The following is a 23,634-nucleotide window of genomic DNA, read 5'->3' on the forward strand; positions in this document are numbered from 1 at the left end:
AAACGGATCAAGAGAGGGTCCGTCACAGTCATACTAATAGCGCCTCATTGGCCTCGGAGAACTTGGTTCTCGGATCTCCTCGGTTTACTCGCAGACGATCCGTGGCCACTCCCACTACGTCCGGACCTGTTACAACAAGGTCCGTTCCTTTACCCCGATTTAGCGCGGCTGCGTTTGACGGGGTGGCTGTTGAAAAGGCCATCTTGAGAAGAGAGGGCATTCCGGAGTCTGTTATACCAACCATGGTACGAGCTAGGAAGCCGGTTACGGCAGCTCATTATTACAGAATCTGGCGTACTTATATAGGTTGGTGTGAAGCTCGGAAGTTTCCGACATCATCTTTTAATTTATCCCGTCTTTTGTTATTTTTACAGATGGGGTTAGATGGAGGACTACGTCTTTCCACACTAAAGGTGCAGGTATCTGCGTTGTCAATTTACTTTCAAAGGAAATTGGCCTCATTGCCGTCAATACATACGTTTCTACAGGGTGTAATGAGGATACAGCCTCCTTTCATTCCACCTACAGCACCATGGGACTTGAATCTGGTTTTAGATTTCTTACAGTCCGATTACTTTGAACCCTTACAACAAGTGGATATTAAATTTCTCACTTGGAAAACGATTTTTCTTTTAGCCTTAGCTTCGGCTAGGCGTGTTTCAGATCTGGGTGCCTTGTCGTGCAAGTCACCGTATTTAGTTTTTCATGATGACAGAGCGGAACTTCGGACGAATCCCGCTTTTCTACCAAAGGTAGTGTCGTCTTTTCACATCAATCAACCAATAGTAGTTCCGGTATTAACAGAGAATGCTGAAACGTTGGATGTGGTTCGCGCATTACGCGTCTATGTATCCCGAACGTCTACGGTTCGTAAGACGGATACGTTGTTTGTTCTCTATGATGCGGCTAAGAGGGGTTGGCCAGCCTCTAAGCAGACCTTATCCAGATGGATCAAACTGACCATACGTCAGGCTTACCTTCATGCTAGGTTACAGCCACCTACATCAGTAACAGCTCATTCCACACGTTCTGTGGGAACGTCATGGGCAGCGAGTCGTGGGGCTTCTACGACACAGCTTTGCCGTGCGGCTACTTGGTCTTCAGTGCACACGTTTGTGCGCTTTTACAAGTTTGATACGTTCGCGGCATCAGCATCTAGCTTTGGCCGTTTAGTGTTACAGGTGCCAAACAGCTCTCCCGCCACGGAGGAAACTTTGGTACATCCCAAGAGTACTCCAGTGACCCCTAGTGGATGAAAAAGAAAATAGGATTTTGGTACTTACCAGGTAAATCTTTTTCTTTGAATCCATAGGGGGCACTGGACGCCCACCCAGAGCAGTTTATCTGTTTTAGGAAGTTCAGTGGTTCTTATGGTAACACACTTTCACGACTGGTTTAAATTTAACAAAGGTTAATCAGTTAGGGTGTCAACTGTTTAGTTGTCTGTTACGTTTTGTGTCAACTTTATTGTTGTCCGTGAGATTATAGGTAATTCTCCTTTTGTCAATCTCTCTATCGATCCTGTTCGGCTCAGTAAAAAACACTGAAGTGCTCGAGGATATGGAGGGGAGGAGTAGTCTCAAAAATTAATTTATTCAGTGCCTTCTTCCGGTGGAAGCCGTCCATATCCCAAGAGTACTCCAGTGCCCCCTATGGATTCAAAGAAAAGGATTTACCTGGTAAGTACCAAAATCCTATTTACAGAGAAATTGGTCGCATACGTTTGCAAAGACATGTTTAGCTGCTGACCTGCGTCAAGGCTTCTACGATATCAGCAGTCCTAACACTACATAATGGCAGTGTCCACATAGGGCCATGTGATTTTGTCTACAGTAAGGCCTCATGAGGGCCAGCTTACCTGGGAGCCACCGCCAGGATCTCCCATTAGCACTACAAGGAACAGCATGCCTTTCAAATGCTGCTCCCATTCAATGGCCTTCTCACACATGCAAACAATCAGTGGCAGCTGCTCAATCATTCCTGGAGATAATCATATATCTGGTGTTAGAAAGGGGGAGGGGTCACAAACAAACAGCAGACAGAGAGGAGTGGGTCCCCCCTCCCCCCCCGTCCCCGGTATCCCCCCAGCACACTAAAAGTTATCTGTAACCATATCTGAACCTATCTGGCAATAGAATTTTAGAGAAATTGGTCGCATGCATTTGCAAAGACACCAAAGTCACCTTGTACGGTACCGGGGGGATTTATAGAAAGGTGGGAGATAGAGAAATATATATATATATATATATATATATATATATATATATATTTCTCTAACGTCCTAAGGGGATGCTGGGGACTCCGTAAGGACCATGGGGGGGGATAGCGGCTCCGCAGGAGACTGGGCACAAAAGTAAAGCTTTAGAACTAACTGGTGTGCACTGGCTCCTCCCCCTATGACCCTCCTCCAAGCCTCAGTTAGATTTTTGTGCCCGAACGAGAAGGGTGCACACTAGGTGGCTCTCCTGAGCTGCTTAGTGAAAAGTTTAGTTTTAGGTTTTTTATTTTCAGTGAGACCTGCTGGCAACAGGCTCACTGCATCGAGGGACTAAGGGGAGAAGAAGCGAACTCACCTGCGTGCAGAGTGGATTGGGCTTCTTAGGCTACTGGACATTAGCTCCAGAGGGACGATCACAGGCCCAGCCATGGATGGGTCCCAGAGCCGCGCCGCCGGCCCCCTTACAGAGCCAGAAGACAGAAGAGGTCCGGAAAATCGGCGGCAGAAGACGTCCTGTCTTCAACAAGGTAGCGCACAGCACTGCAGCTGTGCGCCATTGCTCTCAAGCACACTTCACACTCCGGTCACTGAGGGTGCAGGGCGCTGGGGGGGGGCGCCCTGAGACGCAATAAAAACACCTTGGATGGCAAAAAATGCATCACATATAGCTCCTGGGCTATATGGATGCATTTAACCCCTGCCAGAATACATAGAAAAACGGGAGATAAGGCCGCCGATAAGGGGGCGGGGCCTATCTCCTCAGCACACTGGCGCCATTTTCCCTCACAGCTCCGTTGGAGGAAAGCTCCCTGGCTCTCCCCTGCAGTCACTACACTACAGAAAGGGTTAAAAAAGAGAGGGGGGGGGCACTAATTACGCGCAGTATTAAAGATACAGCAGCTATAAGGGGAAAAACACTTATATAAGGTTATCCCTGTATATATATAGCGCTCTGGTGTGTGCTGGCAAACTCTCCCTCTGTCTCCCCAAAGGGCTAGTGGGGTCCTGTCCTCTATCAGAGCATTCCCTGTGTGTGTGCTGTATGTCGGTACGTTTGTGTCGACATGTATGAGGAGAAAAATGATGTGGAGACGGAACGGATTGCCTGTAATAGTGATGTCACCCCCTAGGGGGTCGACACCTGAGTGGATGAACTGTTGGAAGGAATTACGTGACAGTGTCAGCTCTGTATAAAAGACAGTGGTTGACATGAGACAGCCGGCTACTCAGCTTGTGCCTGTCCAGACGTCTCATAGGCCGTCAGGGGCTCTAAAGCGCCCGTTACCTCAGATGGCAGATATAGACGCCGACACGGATACTGACTCCAGTGTCGACGGTGAAGAGACAAATGTGACTTCCAGTAGGGCCACACGTTACATGATTGAGGCAATGAAAAATGTTTTACACATTTCTGATAATACGAGTACCACCAAAAAGGGGTATTATGTTCGGTGAGGAAAACTACCTGTAGTTTTCCTGAATCTGAGAAATTAAATGAGGTGTGTGATGATGCGTGGGTTTCCCCCGATAACAACTGATAATTTCTAAAATGTTATTGGCATTATATCCTTTCCCGCCAGAGGTTAGGGTGCGTTGGGAAACACCCCCTAGAGTGGATAAAGCGCTCACACGCTTGTAAGGGCTCTACCCTCTCCTGAGATGGCCGCCCTTAAGGATCCTGCTGATAGAAAGCAGGAGGGTATCCTAAAATGTATTTACACACATACTGGTGTTATACTGCGACCAGCAATCGCCTCAGCCTGGATGTGCAGTGCTGGGTTGGCGTGGTCGGATTCCCTGACTGAAAATATTGATACCCTAGATAGGGACAGTATATTTTTGCCTATAGAGCATTTAAAAGATGCATTTCTATATATGCGTAATGCACAGCGGAATATTTGCCGACTGGCATCAAGTCTAAGTGCGTTGTCCATTTCTACCAGTAGAGGGTTATGGACACGACAGTGGTCAGGTGATGCGGATTCCAAACGGCATTTGGAAGTATTGCCTTATTAAGGGGAGGAGTTATTTGGGGTCGGTCTTTCAGACCTGGTGGCCACGGCAACAGCTGGGAAATCCACGTTTGTACCCCAGGTCGCCTCTCAACATGAGAAGACGCCGTTTTATCAGGCGCAGTCTTTTCGTGGACAAGCGGGCAAAAGGTTCCTCATTTCTGCCCCGTGACAGAGGGAAAGGAAAAAGGCTGCAGAAATCAGCCAGTTCCCAGGAACAGAAACCCTCTCCCGCTTCTGCCAAGCCCTCAGTATGACGCTGGGGCTTTACAAGCAGAATCAGGCACGGTGGGGGGCCCGTCTCAATGAATTTCAGCGCGCAGTGGGCTCACTCGCAAGTAGACCCCTGGATCCTTCAGGTGATATCTCAGGGGTACAAATTGGAATTCGAGACGTCTCCCCCTCGCCGTTTCCTAAAGTCGGCTTTACCGATGTCTCCTTCTGACAGGGAGACAGTTTTGGAAGCCATTCACAAGCTGTATTCCCAGCAGGTGATAATCAAGGTACCCCTCCTGCAACAGGGAACGGGGTATTATTCCACACTGTTGTGGTACCGAAGCCGGACGGCTCGGTGAGACCGATTCTAAATCTAAAATCTTTGAACACTTACATACAGAGGTTCAAATTCAAGATTGAGTCACTCAGAGCAGTGATTGCGAACCTGGAAAAAGGGGACTACATGATGTCTCGGGACATCAAGGATGCTTACCTTCATGTCCAAATTTACCCTTCACACCAAGGGTACCTCAGGTTTATGGTACAGAACTGTCACTATCAGTTCAGACGCTGTCGTATGGATGGTCCACGGCACCCCGGGTCTTTACCAAGGTAATGGCCGAAATGATGATATTCCTTCGAAGGAAGGGAATTTTAGTTATCCCTTACTTGGACGATTCCCTGATAAGGGTAAGATCCAGGGAACAGTTGGAGGTCGGTGTAGCACTATCTCAGGTAGTGTTGCGGCAGCACGATTGGATTCTCAATATTCCAAAATCGCAGCTGGTTCCGACGACTCGTCTTCTGTTTCTAGGGATGATCCTGGACACAGTCCAGAAAAAGGTGTTTCTCCCGGAGGAGAAAGCCAGGGAGTTATCCGAGCTAGTCAGGAACCTCCTAAAACCGAGCCAAGTCTCAGTGCATCAATGCACAAGGGTTCTGGGTAAAATGGTGGCTTCCTACGAAGCAATCCCATTCGGCAGTTTCCACGCAAGAACTTTCCAGTGGGACCTGCTGGACAAATGGTCCGGGTCGCATCTTCAGATGCATCAGCGGATAACCCTGTCACCAAGGACAAGGGTGTCCCTCCTGTGGTGGTTGCAGAGTGCTCATCTTCTAGAGGGCCGCAGATTCGGCATTCAGGACTGGGTCCTGGTGACCACGGATGCCAGCCTGCGAGGCTGGGGAGCAGTCACACAGGGAAGGAATTTCCAGGGCTTATGGTCAAGCCTGGAGACATCACTTCACATAAATATCCTGAAGCTAAGGGCCATTTACAATGCTCTAAGCTTAGCAAGACCTCTGCTTCAAGGTCAGCTGGTGTTGATCCAGTCGGACAACATCACGGCAGTCACCCACGTAAACAGACAGGGTGGCACAAGAAGCAGGAGGGCAATGGCAGAAGCTGCAAGGATTCTTTGCTGGGCGGAAAATCATGTGATAGCACTGTCAGCAATTCCGGGAGTGGACAACTGGGAAGCAGACTTCCTCAGCAGACACGACCTCCACCCGGGAGAGTGGGGACTTCACCCAGAAGTCTTCCACATGATTATAAACCGTTGGGAAAAACTCGACAGGTATTGCGCCAGGTCAAGGGACCCTCAGGCAATAGCTGTAGACGCTCTGGTAACACCGTGGGTGTACAAGTCAGTGTATGTGTTCCCTCCTCTGCCTCTCATACCCAAGGTACTGAGATTGATAAGATGGAGAGGAGTAAGCACTATATTCGTGGCTCCGGATTGGCCAAGAAGGACTTGGTAACCGGAACTTCAAGAGATGCTCACGGAGGATCCGTGGCCTCTACCTCTAAGAAGGGACCTGCTCCAGCAAGGACCCTGTCTGTTCCAAGACTTACCGCGGCTGCGTTTGACGGCATGGCGGTTGAACGCCGGATCCTGAAGGAAAAAAGGCATTCCGGATGAAGTCATCCCTATCCTGATCAAAGCCAGGAAGGATGTAACCGCAAATACATTATCACCGCATTTGGCGAAAATATGTTGCGTGGTGCGAGGCCAGTAAGGCCCGACGGAGGAAATTCAACTGGGTCGATTCCTACATTTCCTGCAAACAGGAGTGTCTATGGGCCTGAAATTGGGGTCCATTAAGGTTCAAATTTCGGCCCTGTCATTTTTCTTCCAAAAAGAACTAGCTTTAGTCCCTGAAGTTCAGACGTTTGTAAAAGGGGTACTGCATATACAGCCTCCTTTTGTGCCTCCAGTGGCACCTTGGGATCTCAATGTAGTTTTTGGGTTCCAAAAGTCACATTGGTTTGAACCACTTAAAATATCTCACATGGAAAGTGGTCATGCTGTTGGCCCTGGCCTGGGCCAGGCGCGTGTCAGAATTGGCGGCTTTATCCTGTAAAAGCCCTTATCTGATTTTCCATTCGGACAGGGCGGAATTGAGGACTCGTCCTCAGTTTCTCCCTAAGGTGTTTTCAGCGTTTCACCTGAATCAACCTATTGTGGTGCCTGCGGCTACTAGGGACTTGGAGGACTCCAAGTTGCTAGACGTTGTCAGGGCCCTGAAAAATATGTTTCCAGGACGGCTGGAGTCAGAAAATCTGACTCGCTGTTTATCCTGTATGCACCCAACAAGCTGGGTGCTCCTGCTTCTAAGCAGACTATTGCTCGTTGGATTGTAGTACAATTCAGCTTGCACATTCTGTGGCAGGCCTGCCACAGCCAAAAATCTGTAAATGCCCACTCCACAAGGAAGATGGGCTCATCTTGGGCGGCTGCCCGAGGGGTCTCGGCTTTACAACTTTGCCGAGCAGCTACTTGGTCAGGAGCAAATACGTTTGTAAAATTCTACAAAATTGATACCCTGGCTGAGGAGGACCTTGAGTTCTCTCATTTGGTGCTGCAGAGTCATCCGCACTCTCCCGCCCGTTTGGGAGCTTTGGTATAATCCCCATGGTCCTTACGGAGTCCCCAGCATCCACTTAGGACGTTAGAGAAAATAAGAATTTACTTACCGATAATTCTATTTCTCGTAGTCCGTAGTGGATGCTGGGCGCCCATCCCAAGTGCGGATTGTCTGCAATACTGGTACATAGTTATTGTTACCAAAAAATCGGGTTATTGCTGTAGTGAGCCATCTTTTCTAGAGGCTCCTCTGTTATCATGCTGTTAACTGGGTTTAGATCACGAGTTATACGGTGTGATTGGTGTGGCTGGTATGAGTCTTACCCGGGATTCAAAATCCTTCCTTATTGTGTACGCTCGTCCGGGCACAGTATCCTAACTGAGGCTTGGAGGAGGGTCATAGGGGGAGGAGCCAGTGCACACCAGGTAGTTCTAAAGCTTTACTTTTGTGCCCAGTCTCCTGCGGAGCCGCTATCCCCCCCCCCCCCCCCCCATGGTCCTTACGGAGTCCCCAGCATCCACTACGGACTACGAGAAATAGATTTATCGGTAAGTAAATTCTTATTATATATACAGGTTGAGTATCCCATATCCAAATATCCGAAATACGGAATATTCCGAAATACGGACTTTTTTGAGCGAGAGTGAGATAGTGAAACTTTTGTTTTCTGATGGCTCAATGTACACAAACTTTGTTTAATACACACAGTTATTAAAAATATTGTATTAAATGACCTTCAGACTGTGTATATAAGGTGTATATGAAACATAAATGAATTGTGTGAATGTAGACACACTTTGTTTAATGCACAAAGTTATAAAAAATATTGGCTAAAATTACCTTCAGGCTGTGTGTATAAGGTGTAAATGAAACATAAATGCATTCTGTGCTTAGATTTAGGTCCCATTCCCATGATATCTCATTATGGTATGCAATTATTCCAAAATACGGAAAAATCCGATATCCAAAATACCTCTGGTCCCAAGCATTTTGGATAAGGGATACTCAACCTGTGTGTGTGTATATATATATATATATATATATATGTATATATAGTATCCCAATAGAAGACAGCGGCACTCAAGGCTTTACAAAAATGAAAAACTGTATTCAAAAGTGAATAAACAAGCTTGTTTATTCACTTTTGAATACAGTTTTTCATTTTTGTAGAGCCTTGAGTGCCGCTGTCTTCTATTGGGATACTACACAATTGCTATCAGGAGGCACCAGGGTCACGTTTAGTCATCAGGAGGAGTGCCGGTCCATACATGCTATATATATATATATATATATTTCCGAGAGTAACCACCAGAGGGATCAAACTCAGATAAACCAGCACACTGCTTGAATGAAAGACGTTTTACTTACTTCAAAAGAAAGTGCAGATTATAGTAGCAAGCATATTGCACACTTATCTTTAGCAGCATGAGAGATTGAACAGTGGATACTTAACATCGGGATGTTAGGTATCCACTGTTCAATTTCTCATGCTGCTAAAGATAAGTGTGCCATATGCTTGCTACTATAATCTGCACTTTCTTTTGAAATAAGTAAAACGTCTTTCATTCAAGCAGTGTGCTGGTTTATCTGAGTTTGATCCCTCTGGTGGTTACTCTTGGAACTTTCTGCATTATTTCTCTGACCGGGCACCGGCCTCAATTGTATTTGGAAGTGTGAAACTGCTTCTTCTGTGGATTTTCTATATATATATATATATATATATATATCAGACACCAGTAGTTACCTTATCTAAGGCTGTGGTTTATGCCTGGCAAAGCGCTACTTTAGCTGTGAGGCATTGTGTGCTGGTCTCATCCTTCTCTATATCACTCCATACTGACTGTCTGGTGTTCTGTGTTCATATTACTGTCCCACCAGTTTTGGGAGCTTTGTGACTTCCCCATGGTACTAATGCCATCCCAATATCCCCTGGGACATTAGAGAAAATAGTAATTTGATACCAACCGGTAGTTCTTTTTCTCGTAGTCTGTAGGGGATACTGGGCGCCTGCCTCAGTGCTTTGTGTTTCCTGCTTACCTGGTTGTAAGATTTCTTGGTTGTTGCTGCAGTTGCTGTCCCTGTTCCTGATCTGGTTAGCATTGCCATCCTTTTACTGTTGTGTGTTGGTTCGTTGCCTCACCGCTTTTGTTGTCTATTTTCCTTCTCTCAAAGTGTGTCCGTCTCCTCGGGCACAGTTTTCCTAGACTGCAGCAGGTGAGGAGCCAGCATACACTGAACATTTGTTAAAGTGCCAGGCTCCAGTGCACCCGATCTATACCCCATGGTACTAATACCATCCCAGTATCCCCTACGGACTACGAGAAAAGGAATTACTGGTAGGTATCAAATTCCTATTTTCTCATAATATGCGGTGTCTATAGTCTTCCATGTTCTATGTTATTTGCAGAAATCAACAGAGTACCAAAGGTATCGTTATATCCGTCGCTCCCCGGTGCAGGAAACTGACCACAGCTTTCATGTGGGGCTTCAGCTATGCTCAAGTGGGCGCCACAAATTCAACAAACTGGTTTGGATTCATCATTCTTGTCACATTACTTATAAGTAAGTTTGAGAAAATTAATTAAAGGGTATGTTTGTTTGTTTAAAATAGGTTTGTGTATAGTATCCGAACCTTTAATCTGTAATGTTGACATCATCATTAGGTCCATGTTGACTGTGAATGTCAACCTGTTCACTGATAAATTGTCCGTTTTTGCATTCTGACTGTCAATATTTTTCTTTACTGGATCATATGATATTGAAACATATTAATTACAGTATATAGTCATTTTTATTCAATAGAATGGAGATTAAGTTACAGAAATTGCATAGCAATGGCATATCACATATATCAAACAAATCACATCAACACCCATGAGATAAGTTTACATCAGTGGAGTAACAGGCTGTGTCTATGATGAAATGAGCAAAGACATACATTTGTTCGAAACACTTGGACTTGCAAGATCCGCAACTAATATAGAAATCCCCATTAAGCTTTTTGTTTTTTTACCCTTAAACTAACCCACACAGAAAAGAACCAAAAAGGGTACAAGAGAGAAAAAAAAAACATAGAAAGAAACATAGTAAAGAGAAATCATCTAATTCAGGACCTCTTCAGTCGAGCATGTATTTAGGCGAACACGCAGAGCTCAGCAGCCAAACATCTGAGCATACATCATTAAGCATTCATGCAGTGACACAATAGCACTACAGTGCCCACTATGATTGAGAGACCAGGTGGGAGTGGGGAGATTTCCAGCCATGGAGACCAGACTCTTTCAAATTTGGCTGATGCGTTTTGTTTCATATATATATATATCTTTCCTTGGATATTGTATCGTTAACTAGGGTCTTGAGCGCAGAAACTAAAGGGCCACTAGGGGCCATCCAGAGCCTTGCAATGCAAACCTTAGCCAAGGCACACAGTATATAGTATTTGACGTAAAACATCTCCAGACTTTACCATTTGGTGTCAGCTCAGCGGCACACTACAGACCTCGATTAGCTATCTAAACTACAGTTTTATGTGCATAACATGTTATTTGGATTGATCCACACTCCATTGTTTTCTTGCAGATCGACTGGAGAGACGGCGGTCACAGCGTTTGACATTGATAAAATGTACACACCACTGTTCCTTGCTCGTGTGAAGAGTTTCACTGCTGTATCTGAGAAACCTCTTTAAGTTGGAAGGTCTTCTCTTCAGTCTTGCATGGTTTATTCTGATAGAGGACAGCATTGGAGCACACTGCATAGATTTATATGTGGGTGCATTCACTTTTCTTTTGGGCCATTTAGGGACAGACTTAATTTTGCTAAACTTGAAATCTTTCTTCTAAAAAGTGTGTATTTTGCAAGATGTTTTAATAATTTAGAATTTGTTTCACACGCCGATTTTTTTTTTGTTATATGTTATTTTATTCTACGCAATCATCTAACACACAGCCTAACAAACCCTAGTATTTCCATCTTTCAAAATGCTGGTACATTCTTTAGGAAAGTAGCCAGTGACCAGTGCGAACACCCTTACGGTTGAAGCCATTCTCTCAATGCAGCCCAGCTTATGCCTGGAAATTAATACATTTATTGGGCATATTGTCGGTAGGATGTGGTCACAAATGAAGGGTCTCCACCCATATGCTGGTCACAGGTAAAAAAATATATAATAATTATTAAAAAAAAAAACCATAAAGGGTCCCCAAAACATTCAGTTATATTGGAATAAATCATTTTTATTTTCATAGTCCTGTTGCTCGCTGAAAAGGTGAGGTTTTCACTAGCAATGCAACAAAGGAATGATGGATTACTACCTACAAATGTATGTTATTTAGAAAAGCCAGTCAGCATTATGTATCCTGCTGCGTAGGCACTAAATTACAGTCTAAACTATAGGTGAAAATATATAAATGATAAATATAAAGAGAGTTTTTTATAAGCTTAAGTAGTCATTTTAAGGATTTCAAATATGGTGACGGTCATTAACTATTGCTAATGGTATGTATGTATATATCTATATGTACAGTATGTAATTATATAATTAATGTGCTGAAAGTCGTTTGCAATATTTCCAAGGTTTGTAAACCATTTGGCAAAACGAACATTGGCTTGTAACCTAGCAGGAACGAGGGGGTCATTTTTCAATGGAACTATTTTCTTAAAGCCTGTAATTATTTCTCTCACCTTTCCTAACGTTTTTTTTTTTTCCTTTTCCATATGAAAGTGAAACTTGGTTTTGGAAGGGATAGTAAGACCTGAACACTTTCTTTTTCATCCACTAGGGGTCACTGGAGTACTCTTGGGATATGGACGGCGTAGCAGAAACAAAGGCACTGAATATTTAAATTTAGAACTCTCCACCCCTCCATATCCCAGAGTACCTCAGTGTACGACCTCAGTGTTTTTTCTGTGCTCAAAGCACTAACATCGGCTTGTGGGAGTTCCCACACTTTGTGGAAGATTTTATTAATTTTTCATTTTTACTTTTTATTTTTTAATTATTTTTTTCAATAGCACATCCCTTCCCAGTTTCAAGAAAAACATGGGTCCGGGATAGTGCCGCTGCACGGGCAGCGCATGGCGTGTCGGTCCTCACAAAGAGCACCCTCACAGCCACAGGCAGCCCACTGCTCCTGCAACAGCTGGACGGAGCTTACACATAGAAGCCCCTTCGCAGCCATGACTGGAGATGACTGGAGAGCTGGACGGAGCTTACACATAGAAGCCCCGTCGCAGCCATGACTGGAGATGACTGGAGAGCTGGACGTAGTTTACACATAGAAGCCCCGTCGCAGCCATGACCTGAGGAGCTGGACGGAGCTTACACATAGAAGCCCCGTCGCAGCCATGACTAAGATGAAGCCCCGTCGCAGCCATGACTGGACAGCTGGACGGAGCTTACACATAAGAAGCCCCGTCGCAGCCATGATCGGACAGAGCAAGGTAGGCTGGGGAAACGGGGCGGGCAGCGCAGGCTGCCGCCCCGCTAGGTGGGTCAGTTTGATATGCCGCGTCCGCCGCTCATAGTCCGCCCGCCACAACGCCCAGCCGCTACGTCTGAGAGTCGCTCCATACGGCAGCGCTACGTCCGCCCGTCCCAGCCGCTCCTTCCGGCCGCCCAGCACCATCCACCCGCAGACGCTCACTCAGTTCCCAGCGCTAACAGGGTGACAACCGGGCCGCCGCTCCGTCCGGCCGCCCAGCACCATCCACCCGCAGAGTTGCCAGCGCTAAGAGGCTGCAAGAAGGCCTCCCTGCAAGTCTTCCCGGGCTTCCCGCGGAGACACAGCGTTACAGGGGGGAAGGGGGGCGGTGGAATCTGGCGGATCACAGCGGCAAGGGTATGTAAAATACCTATATGAACAGCAGCCACAGTTTATGTATATGCAGCTATATATATGGGACAGGTATTCATTATCACTATAAATAATGCAGACATGTATTGTAACCTGTCCTGTGATAGGCTATTGAGCCTATATTAATGTTTGTGATTATCACTAAATAATAGGCTATTGAGCCTATATTAATGTCTGTGATTATCACTGTATAATAGGCTATTGAGCCTATATTAATGCTGTATAATAGGCTATTGAGCCTATATTAATGTCTGTAATTATCATAGGCTATTGAGCCTATATATATATTTATTCATAGAGCATGTGTTGTACCCTGCCTGTGATTATCACTGTATAATAGGCTATATTAACACTGAAAAAATTGTAACTTGTTCTGTGATTATCAGGGTCAGCATGGCAAAGGGGCCATTTTAACATTCTTCCTGTTGTTTTACAGTTTGTAATTCCGGAACATTCCTGCCCTACATCTCTAAGCCACCAGAGGCGCAGGGGTGTTAGTGGGAATTTGGTTCGGGTTTCACATAGGCTGCCCATGTGAACTGCTTTTCAGCATAAAGATATGCTTTTCAGCAATAAATATATATATATGACACATAATAACTTCACTAAGTCGTGCAAGTGTCTGTCCGTTGCCTATTGTGGTGTCTGTCTGCATAGGGAGTAAGGCTCCAGCGCAGACTTAAAATAATTTTAAAGATCCTATGTTAAGCATTGGCAATTCAAATTAAACTCCGCTCGACAGGAGCGGTAACATCGGAGTCTCGGAAGTTACTCCGCCAGCTCTAACGAAGGACAGTCTTTCCAAAGGGCCAATTTCCCTTTGGGTACCAGGGTGTTTATTTAACTGGTCTTATAATGTAATGCACTTGGACGATTCTATGTCAAATCTCACAGCGATAACTACGAGTGAGAAGGGTACATTAGACCAGCACTCAGATAGTGCGGGGTTTTTCACAACCATGCATTGCTAAAACCCAGTGAGTCAACGTCTCCATTTTTACAGAGACTGAGTAGACTCTAACCACTATTTAATCGTTTCCACATCTAAATGACGCGATCCGCCATTGGTGAATTCGTCTGTGTCAAACATTATAAAGACCCAAGATACATTTGGGTCACTAGACTCTATGTCTGGAAACAATGACGATCACTGTTAATGAGAAGCTGCAGAGTATATCTGTAAAGCTTCTGCTAACGCCGGTTACTTCGATTCTCACTTTTCATCGTCGCTAGTTTCAGCACGACAAGGCCAGAGCTTGTTTGGTCCTAAATTTGATATTCAGCCATTACCGCATCCAGTATCAAAACGGAAATACTTGTGCCGGCGTTTAATCCCTTTAGACTTCAGTCTTTTCAAGGCGGTGGTACAAAAACAGTCACGCCTTGTAACGACAGGACGCTACAGTCAACAAGCCAGTGGCTTGACGACCTCTTAGGCCATCTCCATTTTCCAATTGTGGAAGCGCGTCTTTACACGTTACATTTGCGGGGTTTTCAGACATCAACTCATGGATGTCTCCGCTATTTACAGATTAAAGGACAAGACTGCCTCTGTCGAACGTTTTGGCAGGTTGCCATTTAGTCTCTGCTGGTTTCAGCTGTTTTTATTTCCAGGCATAGTACACCAACAGAGTCAGGGTTACTTATTCCCCTCTGTTTGGGGTAACAAAACCAGACAGCTCCGTCGCAGTCTCAATCAGCAAGTCACTTACTGCAGTTTGAAAATGGATTTTCTGCGGTTAGTATTTGCATATTTGGAGCCACAAAATTGCATAATTGCACTTGATCTTCACAATTGCACTTGATCTTCACAATGCGTATTTACCCATTCCGGTTTGGTCACCGCATCACAGGTTCTAGCGTTTGCAAAACGCCACAACCATTAACCATTTCAGGTTCTACCATTTGGCTTCTTGTCAACGCCTCGGGTATTTACCAAAGTGATGTTGGTGAGGATAGCTCATCTCAGAGCCCTGCCAGTGACAATCGTTCCATACTTAGACGATCTGCTCATAAGAACTCTGTCTCAACAGAGTTCCTCTTACTTGCGCTACTAATGTATACTATGGTGGCAGGTCAAGTTAAAAAACAATCGCATCTAATTCCGTCTGAACGACGTCAATTCCTAGGTAAGATTATAAATACGGTAAATCACAGACATTTACCTACTACACCAGCAAGAACAAATATACCATCTAGTAATTAGTGCAAAAGCCACGCACACTAGCGGTACATTGGTGTATTCGCCTGTTAGGAATAATGATGTGTTTTCAAAGCGCTTTAGTTCGCCGGGCTTCACTCGCGTTTCCCACAGGGGGGCGAGGGTGTATATACTCTGGACGAGAGTCTCAGAGGTTCAGGAGTTGTAGTTAAAAAAGGTCAGCGACAGGGGTTCTAAAGCGGATCACGACAGATTGCTGTCGATAAATGTCCTGGAACTCCGTGCAATTTACAATGCACTACATGCTTCGCTTTCAGTCTGACCAAGTGCAGTCAGACAACGCAACGGGAGTTGCATACACAACAACCAGGGAGGACCAAGAAGCCGCATGGCAATGCGGCAGGTAGCTCGAATCCTCTATTGCCCAGAACACCATTATGTGATGTTGTCGACGGGGTTCATTCCGCTAGTGGACATCTGTTAGACAGATGATCTCACCCGTCGGGATTTATATCCTGAAAACTGGGCATTAAATCCAGAGGTGTTTCATATGTGAATCCACAGGTGGGGTTACCCTCAGGTATACATGAGGGCATCTCGCCACAATTACAAACGCTCAGTATGTGTACAGAACGACAGATCACAAGGGCAGTGGCGGTGGAGGTTCTCACATTCGTGTGGTCATACATCCTCGTGTATCTGGCTCCACCATTTTCCGCTGCTCTCTCCGTTGCTAAAACGGATCATAAGACAGTTCGTCACAGTCATACTAGTGATATCTCATGGGTTTCGGAGAGCTTGCTTCTCGAATCTCCAAGGAATACTTGCACACGATCTTGGCCCGCTCATAATACGTCCAACCTGTTACAACAGGGACCGTTCTTTTACCCCTATTTACCTATGTACCGCGGCTGCGGTTGACGGGGTGGGGGTTCAGACCGCCCTCTTAAGAAAAGAAATAGGGCATTACAGTATTATACCAACCATGTTACGAGCTAGGAAGCCGCTTACGGCAGCTCATTATTACAAAATTTGGTGTGCCTATATAGGTGGGTGTGAAGCTCGGAAGTTTCCGACATCATCTTTCAAGTTACCCGTATTCTGTTATTTTACAGACGGGGTGGGATGGAGAACTGCGTTTATCTGCACTGAGGGTGCAGGTATCTGTGTGGTCAAGTTATTTTCAAAGACGTTTGACTCTATTGCGTCGGTACACACCTTTTCTACAAGGTGTCATCAAATACAGCCTCCATTTATCCCACCTACAGCGCCATGCGACTTGAGGCTGGGTTCAGATTTCTTACAGTTTTCATATTTTGAACCCTTAAAACAAATGGGGATTAAGTTTCTCACTTGGAAAACGTTTTCTTCTAGCCTTAGCTTCGGCAAGTGTTTTGTTTTCATATTTGGGTGCCTTGTATTCCAAGCCACCGTATTTGAGTTTTCTCATGACAAAGCAGAACTTCGGACGCATTCCGATTTCTTATTCTTCACATCAATAAACCAATAGTGGTTCCTGTGTTGACAGCACATTCTAGAATTCTGAATGTGGTACACGCATTACGCGTCTGTATGTCCCGAACGTCTACAGTACGTAATACGGATACGTTGTTTGTTCTCTATGATGCGGCCAACTGGGGTTAGCCAGTTTCTCAGCAGACATTATCCAGTTGGATAAAAATGACTACAAGTCAGGCTTACTTTAAGGCTAAGTTACAGTCGCCTTCGTCAGTAATAGCTCATTCCACAGGTTCTGTGGGAATGTCAGGACCAGCTGGTCGTGGAGCGTCTACGACGCGGCTACATAGCCTTCAGTGCACACGTTTGTGCGCGTTTACACGTTATTAAACGGTTGCGGCATCAGCATCTAGCTTTGGCTGCCTACTGTTACAAGTGTCAAACAGCTCTCCCGCCCACGAGGGAAGCTTTGGTACGTCCCAAGAGTACTCCAGTGACCCCTAGTGGATGAAAAAGAAAATAGGATTTTGGTACTTACCAGGTAAATCCTTTTCTTTGAATCCATAGGGGGCACTGGACGCCCACCCAGAGCAGTTTTACCTGGGTTGTTTTAAGCTCAGAGGAGCTTAGGGTAACACATTTTACCTGGTTTGTATTAAGCTCAGAGGAGCTTATGGTAACACATTTTCACCGATTGGTTCAAATTATAAAGGTCTATCGGTTATGGTGTCAACTGTTTAGTTGACAGTAACGTTATGGGTCAACTTTGTTGTTGTCCGTTATGTTATAGGAATTCTCCATTGTCAACCTCTCTATAGTAGTTCGCTCAGTAAAAACACTGAGGTCGTACACTGAGGTACTCTGGGATATGGAGGGGTGGAGAGTTCTAAATTTAAATATTCAGTGCCTTTGTTTCTGCTACGCCGTCCATATCCCAAGAGTACTCCAGTGCCCCCTATGGATTCAAAGAAAAGGATTTACCTGGTAAGTACCAAAATCCTATTTTCTCTGACGTCCTAAGTGGATGCTGGGGACTCCGTCAGGACCATAGGGATTAGCGGCTCCGCAGGAGACAGGGCAAAAAAACTAAAGCTTTAGGATCAGGTGGTGTGTACTGGCTCCTCCCCCTATGACCCTCCTCCAAGCCTCAGTTAGGTTTTTGTGCCCGTCCGAGCAGGGTGCAATCTAGGTGGCTCTCTTAAGGAGCTGCTTAGAAAAAGTTTTTAGGTTTATTATTTTCAGTGAGTCCTGCTGGCAACAGGCTCACTGCATCGAGGGACTTAGGGGAGAGAAGTTCAACTCACCTGCGTGCAGGATGGATTGGCTTCTTAGGCTACTGGACACCATTAGCTCCAGAGGGAGTCGGAACACAGGTCTCACCCTGGGGTTCGTCCCGGAGCCGCGCCGCCGACCCCCCTTGCAGATGCTGAAGATTGAAGGTCCAGAAACCGGCGGCAGAAGGCTCTTCAGTCTTCTTGAAGGTAGCGCACAGCACTGCAGCTGTACGCCATTGTTTGTCACACACTTCTCACCAACGGTCACGGAGGGTGCAGGGCGCTGCTGGGGGCGCCCTGGGCAGCAATGTAAATACCTTTTATGGCTAAAAAATACATCACATATAGCCCTTGAGGCTATATGGATGTATTTAACCCCTGCCAGATATTACAAACTACGGGAGAAAAGCCCGCCGGAATAGGGGGCGGGGCTTATTCTCCTCAGCACACAGCGCCATTTTCCTGCTCAGCTCCGCTGTGAGGAAGGCTCCCAGGACTCTCCCCTGCACTGCACTACAGCAAAAGGGTAAAACAGAGAGGGGGGGCACTTTTTATGGCGATATTTTATATATTTAAGCTGCTATAAGGATACAACACTTATATAAGGTTGTTCCCATATATATTATAGCGCTTGGGTGTGTGCTGGCAAACTCTCCCTCTGTCTCCCCAAAGGGCTAGTGGGGTCCTGTCTTCGATAAGAGCATTCCCTGTGTGTCTGCTGTGTGTCGGTACGTGTGTGTCGACATGTATGAGGACGATGTTGGTGTGGATGCAGAGCAATTGCCGGTAATGGTGATGTCACCCCCCAGGGAGTCGACACCGGAATGGATGGCTTTGTTTATGGAATTACGTGATAATGTCAGCACATTACAAAAATCAGTTGACGACATGAGACGGCCGGAAAACCAGTTGGTACCTGCCCAGGCGTCTCAGACACCGTCAGGGGCTGTAAAACGCCCTTTACCTCAGTCGGTCGACACAGACCCAGACACGGACACTGAATCTAGTGTCGACGGTGAAGAAACAAACGTATTTTCAAGTAGAGCCACACGTTATATGATCACGGCAATGAAGGAGGCTTTGCATATCTCTGATACTGCAAGTACCACAAAAAGGGGTATTATGTGGGGGGTGAAAAAACTACCTGTAGTTTTTCCTGAATCAGAGGAATTGAATGATGTATGTGATGAAGCGTGGGTTAACCCAGATAGAAAAGTGCTAATTTCAAAAAAGTTATTGGCATTATACCCTTTCCCGCCAGAGGTTAGGGCGCGCTGGGAAACACCCCCTAGGGTGGATAAGGCGCTCACACGCTTATCAAAACAAGTGGCGTTACCGTCTCCTGATACGGCCGCCCTCAAGGATCCAGCTGATAGGAGGTTGGAAACTACCCTAAAGAGTATATACACACATACTGGTGTTATACTGCGACCAGCCATCGCCTCAGCCTGGATGTGCAGTGCTAGGGTGGTCTGGTCGGATTCCCTGACTAAAAATATTGATACCCTGGATAGGGACAGTATTTTATTGACTATAGAGCAATTAAAGGATGCTTTTCTTTATATGCGAGATGCTCAGAGGGATATTTGCACTCTGGCATCGAGAGTAAGTGCGATGTCCATATCTGCCAGAAGAAGTTTATGGACGCGACAGTGGTCAGGTGATGCGGATTCCAAACGACATATGGAAGTATTGCCGTATAAAGGGGAGGAATTATTTGGCGTAGGTCTATCGGATCTGGTGGCCACGGCAACTGCCGGAAAATCCACCTTTTTACCTCAGACCCCCTCCCAACAGAAAAAGACACCGTCTTTTCAGCCGCAGTCCTTTCGGTCCTATAAGAACAAGAGGGCAAAAGGACAGTCATATCTGCCCCGGGGCAGAGGAAGGGGTAAGAGAGGGCAGCAAGCAGCCCCTGCCCAGGAACAGAAGCCCTCCCAGGGTTCTGCAAAGCCCTCAGCATGACGCTGGGGCTGTACAAGCGGACTCAGGAGCGGTGGGGGGTCGACTCAGGAATTTCAGCGCACAGTGGGCTTGCTCACAGGTGGACCCTTGGATCCTGCAGGTAGTATCTCAGGGTTACAGGTTGGAATTCGAGAAGTCTCCCCCTCGCCGGTTCCTAAAGTCTGCTTTGCCAACGTCTCCCTCAGACAGGGCGAAGGTATTGGAAGCCATTCACAAGCTGTTTTTTCAGCAGGTGATAGTCATGGTACCCCTCCTACAACAGGGAAAGGGGTATTACTCCACGCTATTTGTGGTACCGAAGCCGGACGGCTCGGTAAGACCTATTCTAAATCTGAAATCTTTGAACCTGTACATACAAAAATTCAAGTTCAAGATGGAATCACTCAGAGCAGTGATAGCGAATCTGGAAGAAGGGGACTTTATGGTGTCCCTGGACATAAAGGATGCTTACCTGCATGTCCCAATTTGCCCTTCACATCAAGGGTACCTCAGGTTCGTGGTGCAAAACTGTCATTATCAGTTTCAGACGCTGCCGTTTGGATTGTCCACGGCACCTCGGGTCTTTACCAAGGTAATGGCCGAAATGATGATTCTTCTGCGAAGAAGAGGCGTATTAATTATCCCTTACTTGGACGATCTCCTGATAAGGGCAAGGTCCAGAGAACAGCTGGAGGACGGAGTAGCACTAACCCAAGTAGTGCTGCAACAACACGGGTGGATTCTGAATTTTCCAAAATCTCAGTTGACCCCGACAACACGTCTGCTGTTCCTGGGAATGATTCTGGACACGGTTCAGAAAAAGGTGTTTCTTCCGGAGGAGAAAGCCAAGGAGTTATCCGAACTTGTCAGGAACCTCCTAAAACCAGGAAAAGTGTCTGTGCATCAATGCACAAGAGTCCTGGAAAAGATGGTGGCTTCTTACGAAGCAATTCCATTCGGCAGATTCCACGCACGAACTTTTCAGTGGGATCTGCTGGACAAATGGTCCGGATCGCATCTGCAGATGCATCAGCGGATAACCTTATCGCCACGGACAAGGGTGTCTCTTCTGTGGTGGTTGCAGAGTGCTCATCTGTTAGAGGGCCGCAGATTCGGCATACAGGACTGGGTCCTGGTGACCACGGATGCCAGTCTGAGAAGCTGGGGAGCGGTCACACAGGGAAGAAACTTCCAGGGAGTATGGTCAAGCCTGGAGATGTCTCTTCATATAAATATACTGGAGCTAAGAGCAATTTACAATGCTCTAAGCCTGGCAAAACCCCTGCTTCAGGGTCAGCCGGTGTTGATCCAGTCGGACAACATCACGGCAGTCGCCCACGTAAACAGACAGGGCGGCACAAGAAGCAGGAGAGCAATGGCAGAAGCTGCAAGGATTCTTCGCTGGGCGGAAGATCATGTGATAGCACTGTCAGCAGTGTTCATTCCGGGACACGATCTACACCCGGGAGAGTGGGGACTTCATTCAGAAGTCTTCCACATGATTGTGAACCGTTGGGAAAAACCAAAGGTGGATATGATGGCGTCTCGCCTCAACAAAAAACTGGACAGGTATTGCGCCAGGTCAAGAGACCCTCAGGCAATAGCTGTGGACGCTCTGGTAACACCGTGGGTGTACCAGTCAGTGTATGTGTTTCCTCCTCTGCCTCTCATACCCAAAGTACTGAGAATTATACGGCAAAGGGGAATAAGAACGATACTCGTGGCTCCGGATTGGCCAAGAAGAACTTGGTACCCGGAACTTCAGGAGATGCTCACGGAAAATCCGTGGCCTCTACCTCTAAGACGGGACCTGATTCAGCAGGGACCGTGTCTATTCCAAGACTTACCGCGGCTGCGTTTGACGGCATGGCGGTTGAACGCCGAATTCTAAAGGAAAAAGGCATTCCAGAAGAGGTCATTCCTACACTGGTTAAAGCCAGGAAGGAGGTGACTGCACAACATTATCACCGCATTTGGAGAAAATATGTTGCGTGGTGTGAGGCCAGGAAGGCCCCCACGGAGGAATTTCAACTGGGTCGATTCCTACATTTCCTGCAAACAGGATTGTCTATGGGCCTCAATTTGGGGTCCATTAAGGTTCAAATTTCGGCCCTGTCGATTTTCTTCCAGAAAGAATTGGCTTCAGTTCCTGAAGTCCAGACTTTTGTAAAAGGAGTACTACATATACAGCCCCCGGTTGTGCCCCCAGTGGCTCCGTGGGACCTGAATGTAGTTTTGGATTTTCTCAAATCCCATTGGTTTGAGCCACTCAAATCGGTGGATTTGAAATATCTTACATGGAAAGTAACCATGCTACTGGCCCTGGCTTCAGCCAGGAGAGTATCAGAATTGGCGGCTTTATCGTATAAGAGCCCATATCTGATTTTCCATTCGGACAGGGCAGAACTGCGGACGCGTCCTCAGTTTCTGCCTAAGGTGGTGTCAGCGTTTCACCTGAACCAGCCTATTGTGGTGCCAGCGGCTACTAGCGATTTGGAAGATTCCAAGTTGCTGGACGTTGTCAGGGCATTGAAAATATACATTTCAAGGACGGCTGGAGTCAGAAAATCTGACTCGCTGTTTATACTGTATGCACCCAACAAGCTGGGTGCTCCTGCTTCTAAGCAGACGATTGCTCGTTGGATTTGTAGCACAATTCAACTTGCACATTCTGTGGCAGGCCTGCCACAGCCTAAATCTGTCAAGGCCCATTCCACAAGGAAGGTGGGCTCATCCTGGGCGGCTGCCCGAGGGGTCTCGGCATTACAACTCTGCCGAGCAGCTACGTGGTCGGGGGAGAACACGTTTGTAAAATTCTACAAATTTGATACCCTGGCTAAAGAGGACCTGGAGTTCTCTCATTCGGTGCTGCAGAGTCATCCGCACTCTCCCGCCCGTTTGGGAGCTTTGGTATAATCCCCATGGTCCTGACGGAGTCCCCAGCATCCACTTAGGACGTCAGAGAAAATAAGATTTTACTTACCGATAAATCTATTTCTCGTAGTCCGTAGTGGATGCTGGGCGCCCATCCCAAGTGCGGATTGTCTGCAATACTTGTACATAGTTATTGTTACAAAAAAATCGGGTTGTTATTTGTTGTGAGCCGTCTGTTCAGAGGCTCCTACGTTTGTCATACTGTTAACTGGGTTTAGATCACAAGTTATACGGTGTGATTGGTGTGGCTGGTATGAGTCTTACCCGGGATTCAATATCCTTCCTTATTGTGTACGCTCGTCCGGGCACAGTATCCTAACTGAGGCTTGGAGGAGGGTCATAGGGGGAGGAGCCAGTACACACCACCTGATCCTAAAGCTTTAGTTTTGTGCCCTGTCTCCTGCGGAGCCGCTAATCCCCATGGTCCTGACGGAGTCCCCAGCATCCACTACGGACTACGAGAAATAGATTTATCGGTAAGTAAAATCTTATTTTTTAGGTTTTTTGTTTTTTTTTAAATTAGGTGTCACTTTTTTTTTTTTTTGGGGGGTGTAATACTTCTTAACTGGGCTTCAGGTCTTGCTTGTGTTCATTTATTGTGGATCTCCACAAAGTAACATATAAGATTTTAAAAGTACAAACTGGAGAGAGAGTTCATTAGTAATGTTGAATTTTAATCTTAAAATAAAATCCC

At 46.3% G+C, this 23,634-nt stretch overlaps 1 protein-coding gene across 1 annotated transcript in view; it reads left to right on the forward strand.

Annotated features, from left to right (window-relative positions):
* Positions 1-11,868, forward strand: part of FBXO9 (F-box protein 9) — a 163,907-nt gene extending 152,039 nt beyond the window's left edge. Inside the window, exons 12-13 of the mRNA XM_063916701.1 lie at positions 9,722-9,876; positions 10,894-11,868. Of these exons, the coding sequence (XP_063772771.1) occupies positions 9,722-9,876; positions 10,894-11,002 (264 nt within the window). The 3' untranslated portion in view covers positions 11,003-11,868. The remainder of the gene's footprint in view (positions 1-9,721; positions 9,877-10,893) is intronic.
* The last annotated feature ends 11,766 nt before the right edge of the window (positions 11,869-23,634 follow it).

Source organism: Pseudophryne corroboree, chromosome 4 (genome assembly GCF_028390025.1).
Source record: "Pseudophryne corroboree isolate aPseCor3 chromosome 4, aPseCor3.hap2, whole genome shotgun sequence".
NCBI classification, from domain to species: domain Eukaryota; kingdom Metazoa; phylum Chordata; class Amphibia; order Anura; family Myobatrachidae; genus Pseudophryne; species Pseudophryne corroboree.